Source organism: Phyllobates terribilis, unplaced genomic scaffold (assembly GCF_046119375.1).
Source record: "Phyllobates terribilis strain yellow unplaced genomic scaffold, ASM4611937v1 Scaffold_3__8_contigs__length_932513732, whole genome shotgun sequence".
NCBI lineage: Eukaryota > Metazoa > Chordata > Amphibia > Anura > Dendrobatidae > Phyllobates > Phyllobates terribilis.
The window spans coordinates 923813391-923829367 of NW_027362763.1; the positions used below are offsets into that span (position 1 = coordinate 923813391).

Here is a 15977-nt window from a genome sequence, read left to right on the forward strand (position 1 = left end):
AGTAGTGCTGGAGGCGCGAAGGAGCACACAGACAACAGGTTGCAGTCCAGGGCCTTTACTAAAACAGGTAAACTGACCCATAAACAGTCCCGGCTAGGAGGGGACCTGAGAGCAATGGGGAAATTGGCCATGGTCAGGGTGAGGGTGTAGGCCTACCGTGCTTTCTGTGCTCCTTCTGGCTATCTCCTCCTTATAGGGTAACAGCCCACGTTTCTGAGCTTTCCGTGTACTCTCGCCTGTATGGCCTGCGACGTGGGTTCCTTTCTGCTCCCGGCCTGGTACGGCTTTACTGGTCCCTTCTGTTGTGGCAGAGCCTCCAGGTTTCTTAGGCCAAGGAACATACAGTCCCCTGCGGACTGGTTATCTGCTGTGGGATGTGGAATCCTCCCAGCCTCAGACACCAAAGTCTGGTAAATTAAGTCCTTTATCTGCCAAGACAGGCTCACTTCGCCTCTTATCTCTGGCTTGTGGCTCTCCTCCTGCCTCACTTCCTCTTAGGTGCAATACAACTTTCTGTCCTTGCTGTGCTCCGGGACATGTCTCAGTACTGAGACAGGTCATCCAGTTCCCTCTAACCCTGCCCCCAGCACCAGCTTTTATAGGGGCAGCCTGCTCCCCCTACTGGCCTGAGACAGGAGGCACTGCATGCTAATGTTCCCCTGACTAGAGAACCTCCCCCCTGCTCTCAGACACAGCTTTATTACATTTTGTGGCATCCAGGCCAGGGTGACACACTTGCAAAAACCAAAGAACACAATTTGCATTGCCTCTACCTGTCACAAGGGAGACTCACCATTCAATTAAAGAGTAATTAAGCTTTTGATACAATTTTTATATTGGTTTGTACTCTGAATTGCAAGCAGATTAGGGGGGGGGTCAGAGTTCTGAGACCCTCAGCAATCATTCCAAAAACCCATGTGAACTATGCAGCTCAGGAAATGGGCAGCATCCAACTCCTGCTTGAACATCCACATAGCGTCCATACTTTCTATAGTATCTGTTACTCCACTGTACATGTGCGCTATCTATGAGCTGTTCCTTGTCTCATGCATTCTGCCCTGCATTTGCAACAGCCGCTCCATTCAAACTGCAGACATGGAATTCAAATTCTCGTGATTGGTTTGTGTCCAAGCACTGAGACGACCAGAAATTAGTCACTGATCACCTACTCTATGGATTAGTGATGTGTTCACTATGTGTAAACCCCTATTGAATTCTATTGCATCATTTCAATGTTATGTCATTGTTTTTTGTTTGACACTATTTATTGAGAAGCACTATGTGTATTGCACTAATTATTAGGGATCTCTACAAATGTACCCTTTTTTTAATTTACTTAATTTTTTAACTTACATTTTTTTAATTGACATTTTTTTGTTGTTGATTAGTTAAAAATTTACCTAATCAAAAATGTTATCTTTTCTTTCATTTAGTAATGGGTTTTACGGCCTAAGAAAAAGAAGTCTAATAGAAGCCAAATCGTCAGGGTACACACTGTCATGATTTCCCTGTAAGAACACGCCTCCACAGTAGGTTAGTGCAGGCTTTCTCCTCTGTGAGTCCTGTAATGATAGACAGTCTGCTCTTCTCAATTTTCTCACTGTGTATGATTAAACTGTGAGGGAATAGAGTAGTGATGAGAGTGATTCAAACATCTTCAGCTTTCATCTCAACACAGATGGTGGGCAATACAGCAGAGCTGAGCTTTGTCTCATTACAAACACGAGTTGCAGCTCTCATTTCACAATACTTTCAGTTTTACTATACCACCTACCCCCACATAAATCGCTGTGAGATGAAAGCTGAAATGTGTATGCAATCACACATATCTCTGTAGTGATGCCGGTAAGGAGATCAGAAAGTCTTTCATTACATGTATCACATTAAGAAACCTTCTCTAAGCTTTAGTGGAAGAGTGTTCTTTTTCTGCTGTATGTTGCTGCTTAGTTATGATTCATTAACTTTGCGTAGGGAAAGAAGGGCACAGCTTTAAAGAAAATCTACCTACTAATGTTAAGAGAGGGCAATAACCCTTCAAGGTTGACCAAGTGAGTGTCAAATTATTATGTTGATTGCGCAGTCCACAGAAGACCAAACGGAAGCAATGCTCTGTATGGGAGGATTCAAAGAATCTCTGATCCCGTTTATTTTGCTTAGCATTTTATATTGTTTTGAGTTTATTAATGTCCAATCACTTACAGCCATACTACAGTACTACAAGCTTGAGCCAATGTTAGTGCAATTATTACAGAAACACATATATGGTCATATTATCGTTAGTTCGAAGCACGCTGGAAATTTACAAGGTCAATCCTGGCCTAGACTAGTTAGATAACAGGAGCAGAGTGTCTGACAAAATGTTCTTGTGAGTAAAGGTTAGTGTGGGAAAGTTGCATGGGAAGAGAAAGAAAGAATGTATGTTATGCAAGGAGTGATAACAACATGATTTTAAAGCAAGCAGACAAAATGGAGTTGCTCTAGCATGAGTATCATTATGTCCTTTACACTTGGATAGCATGAATATTAATATGTCCTTTACACTAACACACTGAGTTATTAGGGAAAGTAAAAACAGGTTGTATTTTATAGTGTACAGGAAGAAAAAGATTTTTCCACCACCAGGAGCAAAACAGTAACAATGCAGTGACATGATAAGAATCTGCATAACTAATCATATGCTATATACCGTATTTTTTGGACCATATGGTCCGAACGCAACTTACCGGTGGTGGTGGAGCGGGATCGCAGGTCGGCGGCGGAAGAAGTGGTGAGGCGGGCCGGTATCTGGCTGGGGGCTGGGCCTGGCCAGGTACCGGGGCCGGTGTATTGCTGTGAGCGGAGTGGCAGAGCAGGGTGAGCCGCTTCTGGTTGCTGCAGCCATGTTCCTGAAGCTGTGCTCTACAGGAAAATGGCCACCGGAGCCGGTGCATGCGCTCTGCCGAGTCGGCGGCCATTTTCCTGTAGAGCACAGCTTCAGAAAGATGGCCACGGCCACCGGAAGCCACTCAATCCGCTCTGCCACTCCGCTCACAGCAATACACCGGCCCCGGTACCCGGCCAGGCCCGGCCCTTAGCCAGATACTGGCCCGCCTCAACTCTTCTTCCGCCACAGCCATGCAATCCCGCTCCACCACCACAGCAATACACTGGCCCCAGCACCAGGCCCCCAGCACCTCAGCCCCCCAGCACCCTAGGTACGAGGCCACCAGGACCAGGGCACCAGACCACCAGCACCCCATGTACCAGGCCCCCAGGTACCAGGCCACCGGCGCCCAACACCCCAGGTACCAGGCACCAGCACCCCAGGTACCAGGCCCCTAGCACCCCGGCCCCCAGGCACCAGCACCAGGCCACAAGCACCCCAGGTACCAGGCCACCAGCACCCCAGCCCCCAGGCACCAGCACCAGGCCACCAGGACCCAAGGTACCAGGCCCCCAGCACCCCGGCCCCCAGCACCCCAGATACCAGCACCCCAGGTACCAGGTCCCCAGCACCCCGGCCCCCAGCACCCCAGGCCACCAGCACAGGCCAACTCCGGCTCCCAGCACCCCAGATACCAGGCCACCAGCACCCCAGGTACCAGGCCACCAGCACCCCGGGTACCAGGCCCCCAGCACTCCAGGTACCAGGCCCCCAGCCTCCAGCACCCCAGGCCACCAGCACCCCGGCCCCCAGCACTCCAGGTACCAGGCCACCAGCACCCCAGGAACTAGGCTCCAGTCCACCAGCACCCCACGTACCAGGCCACCAGCACCCTGGCCGCCAGCACCAGGCACAAGCACCTGGCCACCAGCACCCCAGGCACCTGGCCACCAGCACACCAGGTACCAGGCCATCAGCACCCCGGCCCCCAGCACTCCAGGTACCAGGCCCCCAGCACTCCAGGTACCAGGCCCCCAGCACCCCAGGTACCAGGACACCAGGCCCCCAGGTACTAGGGCACCAAGCCCCCAGCGCCAGGCCCCCAGCCACCAGGTACCAGCATGCCTCCACTTCTGCCGGCTTCCTGAAGGACCTTGCTTTCTGTGACCCCAGCTCCACAGTCCCCCCAGGTAAGATACCTATTCAGGGTATAAGATGAAAATTTGGGGTACGTCTTATGGTCCGGTGCGTGTTATAGTCCAAAAAATACGGTAGTTGTAAGTCAAATTTATGTATGAGATAGCCAAGATGATTGTCTATAAATGATGGTAGTCTCACGTTAAAAGCATTAGTGGATGGTGAGATATGGAGTCTAAAAGCAAAAGTTCAAAACATTGTTACCCTATTTTTCATCAGTGTACTTCCAGTATGCGGTATGAGGTGACAGAGCAGTTTATTCCCAATGCCTTTCGAAGTTTTCAGACTTTTTCTTTAGGAGAACTACAAATATTAAATAATTATTGTGGGTGTCCTGAAGAAGTCTGTCACCTCTTACCGCATATTGGAATTATTTTTGGACACACTACCAGCAGCACAGGTTACCCACATTTTGAATTACCTGATTACCCTTGGACTTAGCATAAATTATAACCTAAATTTTACAAGCTATTATCTTCTCAATAGGGAGGAGAAAAGAAATGTTTTACTCAGTTCAGCATCCACCATTCCATAATATTGCCAATTTAGCATGTTAAACCCGGTGAATGGTCCTCTTTAAAGTAGTTTTTATCTCAATTAGTGATGAGCGAGCACTAAAATGCTTGGGTACTCGTTTTTCGAGTTGAGCAAATTGGAATTCTCGAGTCCTCGGTCCGAGTAACGAGCCCAATGTAAGTCTATGGGAAACTTGAGCATTTTTACGGCGGCCTCCCCAGGCGGTCTGCAGATGGCCTAAAAATTGCCCAAATCGATGGGAACAGTGCTAAAATGACATGGGAACAGCATGGGGAAGACCCCTGGAAGCATCTCTGACTCCCAGGTCACTGCTGTCAACAACGTTGTCAGAGGTATTACGCCACTTTTACGGACTCACAATAAAACATACAAAAACTAAACCAAAATCGATTTTCCTGGGAAAAATGTTAAGGAACATTGTTTCCAGGTTAATGACTTGTAAGGAAAAATATATAACTAAAAACAAAAATGCTGCTCCACACCTTGGGCTATTTTCACACGTAGCGTTTTTGATGCGTTTTTGCACTTTTGCATTGCTTTCAATGATGAAAAATGCATTCACCAGGAAATGTCATTTTAACATTTTACTACCTTATCTGGCCATGTGGTGTGTGCGACATCATCAGAAACATCCTGTTTCATTTATGAAGGAGGGATTCTGAAAGTCACAAACACTATTTTTATAGGGCCATCAGGCGGCCCTTACTATTATTAAAGGGCCAGCAGTCAGCTAAGCTTTGCTGTTCCCATTATTAAAGAGTGTGTCTCTTATAGTGTTATTGCGTATGCAGTGACTGCAAGGGCTGCCAAAAATTTGGGGAAAACCCCAATACCAATTTAAAGACACATAGAGCTGGGCCACATTAACAACATGTTCCCATTAGAAAGGAGTGGGTCTCCCATACTGTTTGCCTGCAGTGAATGCAACAGCTGCCAAAAATTTGGTGGAACTCCAATGTCCCTTGCAAGAGACGTAGAGGTCGAATGGCCTCCTGAAAACAATGTTCCAATTATTAGAAAGTGAGTCTCCCATACTGTTTGCCTATGCAGTGAATGCAAAAGCTGTCAAAAATTTGGAGGAGAAGGAGGAGGATAAGAGCAAATAGACAAAATCTGGAACTTATACCCATGTGTGGGTGTGAAGACAGAGGCGCATGCAACTAGAGTTAGACCTCCCAAAAAAAACTGTATTTGAGTTTATGCTACACTACTATCATTCGGTGGTGTTGAGAAGTCTGGCTCAATCCAGCCCTTGTTCATTTTTATAAGAGTCAGCCTGTCAGCATTTTAATTTGACAGGTTGATGCACGTATCGGTTATAATTCCACCAGCAGCACTAAGAACACGCTCTGACAAAGCTCTAGCGGTTGGGCAGACCAGAACCTCCAAGGCTTAGAGAGCCAGTTCATGCCATGTGTCCAGCTTGGATACCCAATAATTATAAGGCACAGAAGAATCACGGAGGATGTTGGCACGGTCAGCAAGGTACTGCCTCAGCATTTTCCGAAACTTTTCCCTCCCTGGGAGAGTACCTCGCGCCTCAGGGCCTGTACGATGGGAGGGTCTGAGAAAACTGTTCCAGAACTTTGACAGTGTTCCCCTGCCACTGCTGGATTGTATTTGTGTCTCTCTTGCCTGTACTCCTTTTTTGTCCAATGAACTGTGACCTCCGCCGCCAGCCATCTCAGATTTTCTTAATAATTCTGCAACAAGGGCATTCTGGTACTGCCCCATTTTATTATGCCTGTCCGGCAAGGGAATAAGAGACAGAAAGTTCTCCTTGCAGCTTGGGTCTAGAAGTGTCACCAACCAGTAATGACTGTCACCCAAAATTTGGGCAAAGCGAGGGTCACGGGAAAGGCAGCGTAACAAACTCAGCCATGTGTGCCAGACTGCAAAGAAACAAGACTTCCATGTCCTCACCAAGAGGATGACTGACCATGCTCTCCTCCTCATCCTCCTCCTCCTCTTCCTCCTTCTCCCTGTCCTCAGGCCATCCACACTGAACAGACTGTATGACAGTTGTGCAGGTAGTACCATCAATAGGGCAGGAATCTAGCTACTGTTCTTCCTCCTCCTCCTCTTCCACATTGTCACCCAATCCACGTTGGGATGAGATAAGGCTGGGCTGTGTGGAATCACCCTGTATGGTTCCTTGCTCCATCTCATCATGCTCCGCCTGCAATGCATCCTCTTTAATTGTGAGCAGAGAGTGTTTCAGAAGACAGAGAAGCTGGATGGTGATGCTAATTATGGCATCATCTCCGCTCACGATCTTGGTGGACTCCTCAAAGTTTTGAAGTATGGTACATATGTCTGACATCTATGTCCACTCCTGACGTGCTTGCTGATGGTGCTAGTTGAGAGTGTGCAATGACACATGCAGGGTAGGAGGCATCTTTGCATGCACCATGGATAGGGGATTGGCGTGCATGCCAAACAGCGGAAGAAGCAGTGGTGTCACCCACAGACACTGTTTCTGGACCCTGGGGTTCGGCCCACTTAGTCGGGTGCTTTGCTGCTCTGTGCCTGATCATGCTGGTGGTGGTCAGGCTGCTTGTTCTGCTACCCCTGTTGATTTTGGCCTGGTAGGTGGTGCAAATGGCCTTTTTTGGTTATCTGCAGAGTCTTTAAAAAACAACCAGACTTGGGTAGACCTAACAGTTGCACTGGCAACTTCGGTCGTGTTGGCGTTACGAGGAACGCTTTCCCGCCTGGTGTCCGCGGTGTAAGGCGGCGGTGTTCACACCGTGCAGTAACTGAGGCAGTGACCCAAGCAAGTCCAACATAAACAGCTTTTGTTCAGCAACTTACTGATAAACAGAAAGTCCTCCGGTTCGCAGCCAGGTTAGCATAAGTCAATAAATAACAGTTGCCGTGGGCAACGGCGCGCCGGACCACTTAGAGCCTGATGGGTGCAGAGCCTTCCCAGGCATGGGTTCAGCTTCACACAGGCCCGCCGAGCTTTCCTGCTATTCTCCTAGCAGGTCCCAACACTGAACAACACTAATCCTTAATGCAGGGTTTTTAAAGGACCTGTGGCAAGAGCCATTGGAAAACCCGGGTTGGAGGGAGGAGGCCGCCCCACTTCCTTCCTGTAGCCTCCTCCAAGAAATGAAGGCCCTGCCGGGTTTTACTAATTTGCCTTAGCCAGATAGCCTGACCAGGTCAATGCTCACCTTCATTCCTGCATTGCAGCAGCAGGTGTGTCTGTGACTGCAATGCACTTCCATGGGTTTAATAGGTCTCTGTACACATTCTGAGGGATCTATACCGTCCCTCGTATACGATCCCCGTCAATGCCTCACTTATTTCCCCCTCTGTTCAAACTTGTGGGGTTGAACATTTGTCACCATACAGGGTGCCCGACACAGGGCATCCGCGTTTGCCTACGACTCTCCAGGGCGATGTTCTACAGAGAAACTGAAATTTTGCAGTGACAGAAACCACTTGGTGACTCACGCATTCCTCTCCTTGGCGTTCCTCATCCATATCAAGGGTGAGTGGTCCGTCACCAAGCAGAACTGACGCCCGAGTAAATAATAATGTAGCTATTCCAAGGCCTACTTAGGCCTACTCTTTCTCTACCACGCTATAGTTTTTCTCTGCCGGAATAAGTTTTCAACTCAGGTAGGTGACCGGGTGCTCTTCACCATTCATTTTTTGTGACAATACCGCCCCTAGGCCTACCTCCGAGGCATCTGTCTGTACAATGAAATCAAGGCTTCCTTGAAGTTGGGGCTGATGAGGACCGGCTGTCCACACAGGGCCAACTTCATGGACTGAAAGGCTTCTTCTGCCTGAGGGTTCCACCGAACCATTACCAATTTTTTTCCTTTCAAGAGAGCGGTCAGGGCCGCCGTTCTCCCAGCAAAATTAGGTATAAAGAGGTGGTAATACCCAAGGATGCCAAGGAACGCCCTCACCTGCTTTGTACTTGACGGTTTAGGCCAGTATTTTATGGCCTGAACTTTACTGATTTGGGGCTTGATAACTCCCCGCCAATCACATACCCCAAATATTGGGATTCTTCTAGCCCTATTGCACATTTTTTTTGAGTTTGCCATTAACCCCGAGGCTCTGAGAGAATACAGCACCGCTTGGACCTGGGATAGGTGCATATGTCAGTCAGTGCTAAAGATGATAATATCATCTAGATACATGAACGAGTACTCCTGATGAGGCTTGAGCACTATGTCCATCAACCTCTGGAATGTAGCCAGGGCACCATGTAACCCAAAAGGTAAGACCACATAGTGATATAGACCCTCCGGAGTTATGAAGGGGGTCTTTTCCTTTGCCGATTCCATGAAAGGTACCTGCCAGTAACCCTTGGTGAGATCGAGTGTGGTAAAGTACTGGGCCTGCCATAGTCTCTCAATCAGCTTATCCACCCTGGGCATTGGATATAGGTCAAATTTCGACACTTCATTTAATTTCTGGAAATCGTTACAGAAGCGTAACGATCTGTCTGGTTTCGGAATCAGAATAATGGGGCTAGCCCACTCACTCCGTGATTCCTCGATGACGCCTAACTGGAGCATTTGATTTACCTCAACAGTGATGGCTTGCCTCCGGCTTCAGGTACCCGGTACGGTCTCATTTGTACATTTACCCCAGGTTAGGTGACAATGTCATGTTGGAGAACCATAGTCCTACCCGGTAGCTATGAGAACACGTCGGTATTCTGCTGCAGTAGCAAGCGAGCCTCCGGTCGCTGCTGTTTAGTGAGAGCATCACTTATCCTGACCTCTCCCCCGGACGCATCCCTGGCTAAAGGTAGAGAATTCTCTGGAGGCATGCCCGAAGTAACGTCTGTGACTAAACACTCTCGATCTTTCCAAGGTTTTAGCAGGTTTACATGATAAAGCTGCTCCGGTTTCCTCCTTCCAGGCTGATACACCCGGTAATTTACCTCCCCCACCTTTTCTCGAACCTCATATGGCCCTTGCCACTTGGCCATGAGCTTACTCTCGGCTGTGGGTACCAGTACTAACACCCGATCGCCCTTGTTAAAAGACCTGACTGTGGCTCTTTTATTATGTACGCTTCTATGCTGCCTGGGCATCTAACAGATGTTCTTTCACGATGGGAATGACCGCCGCGATCCAGTCCTGCATACTAGCCACGTGTTCAATTGTACTCCTATGTGGAGTCGGCTCTTGTTCCCACGTCTCTTTGGCTATGTCCAACAGTCCCCTGGGGTGTCTGCCAAAAATAACTCAAATGGAGAGAACCCTCTGGAAGCCTAGGGTACCTCACGGACCGCAAACATCAAATAGGGTAGCAACATGTCCCAATCCCTTCCGTCCTTAGAACCACCTTTTTTAACATGGACTTGAGGGTTTAATTGAACAGTTCTACTAGCCCATAGGTTTGAGGGTGGTACACCGAGGTGCGCAATTGTTTTATTTTTAGCAGTTTACACAGTTCCCTCGTTACCTTGGACATAAAAGGGGTCCCTTGATCTGTCAGGATCTCCTTAGGTAGCCCAAGGCGACAGAACATGGCAAACAGCTCCCGTGCAATCAGTTTCGCCGAGATGTGGCATAGCGGTACAGCCTCCGGGTACCTAGTAGCATAGTGGACGACCACAAGTATATGTTGGTGGGTGTGGTCAGTTGACATTCAGGGCAGGATTCGCAGTACTTTCGGACCTCCGCGTAAATCCCAGGCCAAAACAACCACTGCAAGATACATTCTTGCGTCTTTTTAACCCCGTCAATACCTCACAGCTTCTTCCTGCCTGTTGTGGTGCTACGCCTCCCTCCTCCTGTGTGCTTCTGTCTTCGCTCTGTATGTTCCCCTGCCAGATTGGGTCAGTTACTATAGCATCCACCACCTCGTCTTTCATTTCCTTACCCTGGTCCTCCTCCTGACTTTCATCATCCACTTCTTGCAACAGTACTTGCACTTTCCCACTGTTTCCTTTGTGTGACCTTTGCTGCTCCAATATTTGGGCATCGCTACACATGTTCTACTCTTGACTTGAAGCTGGCCGGGCGAGAGACCCGAATCTAGAAATGGAAAAGTGAACAGCTCTTCTGAGTGTATAAGTGTGGGATCAATTGTATCCGGGCACTCGGCATGGTGGGAGGAAGAAGGATCAGGGTGAGGAATATGCGGTCCAGACTCACGGCTACTGAGACTTGACCGTGTGGAAGACAGGGTGGTAGTGGTGGTGGCAAAGTGACTGGAAGCATTATCTGCTATCAAACTAACAACCTTTTGACACTGCTCTGGGTTCAATAGTGGTGTACTGTGGTCCCCTAGTAATTGGGACGGGAAGGTCGAGTGACAAGATGTGGATGTTTGTTGTGGCACAATTTCATCTTGCCCTCGGACTCTACATGCACCATCACCATCACGTCCACTTCCCCGTCCCTAGCGACGCACCTTGCCCATTTTAAATGGAGGACAATAATTTTCACGTTCACGAGAAATGGCTGATTTTAGAACGCAGTTATATGTCATACATCTGACAGAGAACCACAGTTTTAAATAGCAGGCCTGTAATTTAATATGATTATTCTACACAAAGACCTAGTGTGAATAGCTTGACCAAAACACTGTTACGAAATGGAAGGCCGAAATGGAAGGCCGAAATGGCTGATTTTGATGCACTGTTAAAGGTGATATGTCTGACAGAGAACCACGGTTTTAAATAGCAGGCCTGTAATTTACTAATATTATTCTAAACAGAGACCTAGTGTGAATAGCTTGACTGGAACTCTGCATGAAATTAAAATGTAAGAAATGGCTGATTTTGTAACACTGTTATAGGTGATATGTCTGACAGAGAACCACAGTTTTAAATAGCAGGCCTGTAATTTACTAATATTATTCTACACAAAGACCTAGTGTGAATAGCTTGACCAACACACTACAACGAAATGGAAGACAGAAATGGCTGATTTTGGAACACTGTTATAGGTGATATGTCTGACAGAGAACCACAGTTTTAAATACCAGGCCAGTAATTTACTAATATTATTCTACATAGAGACCTAGTGTGAATAGCTTGACCGACACCCTGCACCAAATTGAAAATGGAAGAAATGGCTGATTTTGGAACACTGTTATAGGTGATATGTCTGACAGAGAACCACGGTTTTAAATAACAGGCCTGTAATTTACTAATACTATTCTTCACAGACACCTAGTATGAATAGCTTGCTGAAATATGGAACAGATCTGGCTGTATTCTGAAGTGCAAACAAGCAAATGGAGCAGAAAAATGGTGTACTCTGGATGGCCATTTAAGCAAATAACCAAGTGTCCAAGTGTGGGATCAATTGTACCCGGGCACTAGGCATGGTGGGAGGAAGGAGGATCAGGGTGAGGAATATGTGGTCCAGACTCACAGCTACTGAGACTTGACCGTGTGGAAGACAGGGTGGTAGTGGTGGTGGCAAAGTGACTGGAAGCATTATCTGCTATCAAACTAACAACATTTTGTCACTGCTCTGGGTTCAATAGTGGTGTACTGTGGTCCCCTAGTAATTGGGACGGGAAGGTCGAACGACAAGATGTGGATGTTTGTTGTGGCACAATTTCAGCTTTCCCATGGCCACGTGCTTGGCCTCTGCATGCACCATCACGTCCACTTCCACATCCCTTGCCGTGCACCTTGCCCATTTTAAATGGAGGACAATATTTTCCATGTTCACGAGAAATGACTGATTTTGGAACGCAGTTATATGTCATACATCTGACAGAGAACCACAGATTTAAATAGCAGGCCTGTAATTTAATATTATTATTCTACACAGAGACCTAGTGTGAATAGCTTGACTAAAACACTGTTACGAAATGGAAGGCTGAAATGGCTGATTTTGGAACACTGTTAAAGGTGATATGTCTGACAGAGAACCACGGTATTAAATAACAGGCCTGTAATTTACTAATATTATTCTAAACAGAGACCTAGTGTGAATAGCTTGACCGCACACTGCATGAAATGAAAATGGAAGAAATGGCTGATTTTGTAACACTGTTATAGGTGATATGTCTGACAGAGAACCACGGTTTTAAATAACAGGTCTGTAATTTACTAATAATATTCTACACAGAGACCTAGTGTGAATAGCTTGACCGACACACTGCATGAAATTAAAATGGAAGAAATGGCTGATTTTGTAACACTGTTATAGGTGATATGTCTGATAGAGAATCACAGTTTTAAATACCTGGCCTGTAATTTACTAATATTATTCTACACAGAGACCTAGTGTGAATAGCTTGCTGAAATATGGAACAGATCTGTCTGTATTCTGCAGTGCTAACAAGCAAATGGAGCAGAAAAATGGTGTACTCTAGATAGCTTTTTAAGCAAATAACCAGGATTAAGATAAAAAAAATGCCCTGGCACCTGATATCTGGGGCTATTTCTACAAATATCTGTAATTATTACAGCAGCAGCAGACAGGACTTTCAATGGACCCTATCGTGCTGTATGCACTGCAGTCTGCCACATACACTGCCTGCCTATCTCCTGCCTAGCACTGATTATATGCAGCTGGATTAATCCTCAGAAGGACTGTTAGTTCAGATGGATAGATATATATATATCTCTATCCAACTGAACTAACAGTCCTTCTGAGAACTAATCCAGCTGCATATGTTCAGTGGTGATAGCAGGAATTAGGCAGGCAGGCAGGGTATGTGGCAGACTGCAGTGCATATAGTGCAAGAGGGTCCATTGAACGTACTGTTAGTATAGGTATTCCATGACATATATATATAGACATCTCTAAAGAACGCCAAACATGCAGGGATGGGACTGAGCAACCCAGAAATACCTCCCGAGCTTGTCGAGCACCATGATGCTCAGGCAAGTACTGAGCAGTGGTGAGCACGTTCGCTCATCACTACTGATTACCAATGTACAAGGTTTGAAAATCCACTTGATAAATTGCGATGTGATTTAGTTGCTATGCATTATGACAAAGCCCACTCAGATACATAAAATGGCATTAGCTTGCTCTCTGATGCTTCAATGTGAGAAACTTTGCTTAGTAGTGTTTAAATACATGTAGAACCGCAAATTTCAAGAAATTTGATCAAATTCAATCCTGTGCAAGTCGATCCACTCATCACTAATTTCAGCAGTTCAAGAAGTAAAGTTTACCTTTTTTTTGTTAAATGGACTGAATTCTTCCATGCTATTGATTTACATGTGTGGTTCCTGTGTCATCTGAGGGAATGCGGCCAGAGCGAGAAACATCTACAAAAAACCATATCACACACCCAGAGGAAGCTGTTTCATTGGTATCTAGGGTCACAACAGGATACCTTGGCCTTGTACATGTATTTTACAGGCAATTAAAGGTTGTCAGAATTTAGGTGAGCGTGTGCAAATCAATTTTTTTTTAATTCGGCAAAGCTGGTGAATTTGAATTTCAAAAAATCCACTCCTCTCTATATGGCACCAATTTATTGTATGCCACTATCTGTATGAAACTATAACATTAGGGGAAAGAATGATCCGGCCTGTTGGATTTACAAAGGCCGATCCTTTTATTATCCCCCAAGATAACCGGAAGCCATACGAGTCTGACTGCGACTCTCCCACAGATAATTCAGGAATGGTCAGCCAAGTTGATTGTGTGTTTGTATGAGGGAGTCGGGAGAAAAAGCTATCTAATGTGAATGGGACTGTAATAGAGCACATGTAATTTTTACTTATCTATACTGTTATCTTTACTATATATAGTCTTATCAATATTATACTTATCTATACTTATCTATTTATACTATTCATTGATTATGAACATTTAGCTAATTTTGTATTTGTGAACATTTTTTAACATGTCCCAATATTCCTTTGCATGACTTTGAATATTTTAATCTACCTACCTTAAACTTATGTTAAAATCATAAAAACATTTCTTATTTTACAGCACTTTATGGACTATTATTTGATGAACACAAAGAAGCTGGCTTTGCCAATTATCGTCTATGGGAGTCTTTAGGATTTGTGATAGCATATGGATACAGCACTTTTTTATGTGTGTCAGTAAAATTATACATTTTGCTTGCTGTGCTGGTATTTGGAATGGCACTTTATGGATGTGTTGAATATTATGAATATAAAAAAAAGTCTGACAAAGTGATTAAACAAGAATCGGATGAATCCATGAATAAACAGACGGTAATGTAGCATATGGTGTTGTGTTACTAGAATTTCGAAGGCTCCACATAACTAATTAGATATGTTCAGTAAAGCTGCATGGAGAAATACTTGTATTCATTAGAGTGAGTATTTGAGCAAGAACATTTCAAATATTATTGATTTCATTATGCAAGTTCAGAAATTTGATAGCTTTTACTCTCTTGAGCAAATAAGTGAATATGCATTACATCAGAATACCCCAACCTACAATCTCCTTTTACATTATATAAAACCCTTCCTGTAAATTGAGTTCGGACTGACAAAAATATTGTATATGTCATTACGAAATGATTACTACTCATTTGTCTTAATTCCAGCTATTTGTTATTAATAAAGAATAAATGTTTTAATAATGTAAATAAAGACATTTTGTTAAATTTAGTGTTAAACCTTATTTTAGAGTAAAAGCAGGATATCTATTATATACTGACTGTAGTTAACTTATTTGTGACAATTCATTAATTTGAATGTTCTTTGTCGTCGCTTATAGTTAAACAAAAAAAAAGAAAAAGGGGTATACAGCTCGTCTGTCAAGCAGCTTATTTGCTAGGAGATCTGGAGTTATGATCCCTGTGTCCGATGGATAGAAGCTCCTGGACAAAGGAACAACAATAGTAATTTAAAATGAAAAAGATAAAATTCCAGAACCCGGTGCGAGAAATTTAAATCCTTTATTTAGTCATGAATAGAAACATATAAAGCCATACGCAGCAGTCATATTCAGAGACGACATGATTCAACTGAGTCCACCCTTAGTCAATAAGTGTGGAACCATCCAAATTGTGTAGATTTTGCATTTGATTGCAGTATATGGTTAGCGGGAGCATTACCTGCAATGTTTAGAAAGTGTCTTTGTTGTAGGGCTGGAAGTAGAACAAATAAAGAACATTTTGGCTACAGTGGACTTAGTCAAGTCTGTATATTATATTTTTGTCTTTAGTAGTCCCACAGCAAAATAAACAACAGCCAAGATATAAAATTTGCATCACTACTTCTCTTCTAATTTAACTTAACCCCTTCACCCCCCTGTCTTTCACTTTACTAACAAGGCCAAATTTTACAATTCTGACCAATGTCAATTTATGAGGTAATAACTCTGGAATGCTTCAACGAATCGCAGTGATTTTTACGATTGTTTTTTTCATGAAACATTGTACTTTATCATAATGGTAAATTTAGGTCAATATTTTTTGCATTTATTCTTGA

At 44.9% G+C, this 15977-nt stretch overlaps 1 protein-coding gene across 4 annotated transcripts in view; it reads left to right on the forward strand.

Moving 5' to 3' along the window:
• The window catches only part of LOC141258396 (protein unc-93 homolog A-like), a 397098-nt gene extending 381950 nt beyond the window's left edge, over positions 1–15148 (forward strand). For all 4 annotated transcript variants that reach the window (XM_073673394.1, XM_073673397.1, XM_073673396.1 and 1 more), the window contains one exon: positions 14500–15148. In XM_073673394.1, coding sequence (XP_073529495.1) covers positions 14500–14759 — 260 coding nt within the window. In that variant the 3' untranslated portion in view covers positions 14760–15148. The remainder of the gene's footprint in view (positions 1–14499) is intronic.
• Positions 15149–15977: the final 829 nt, after the last annotated feature.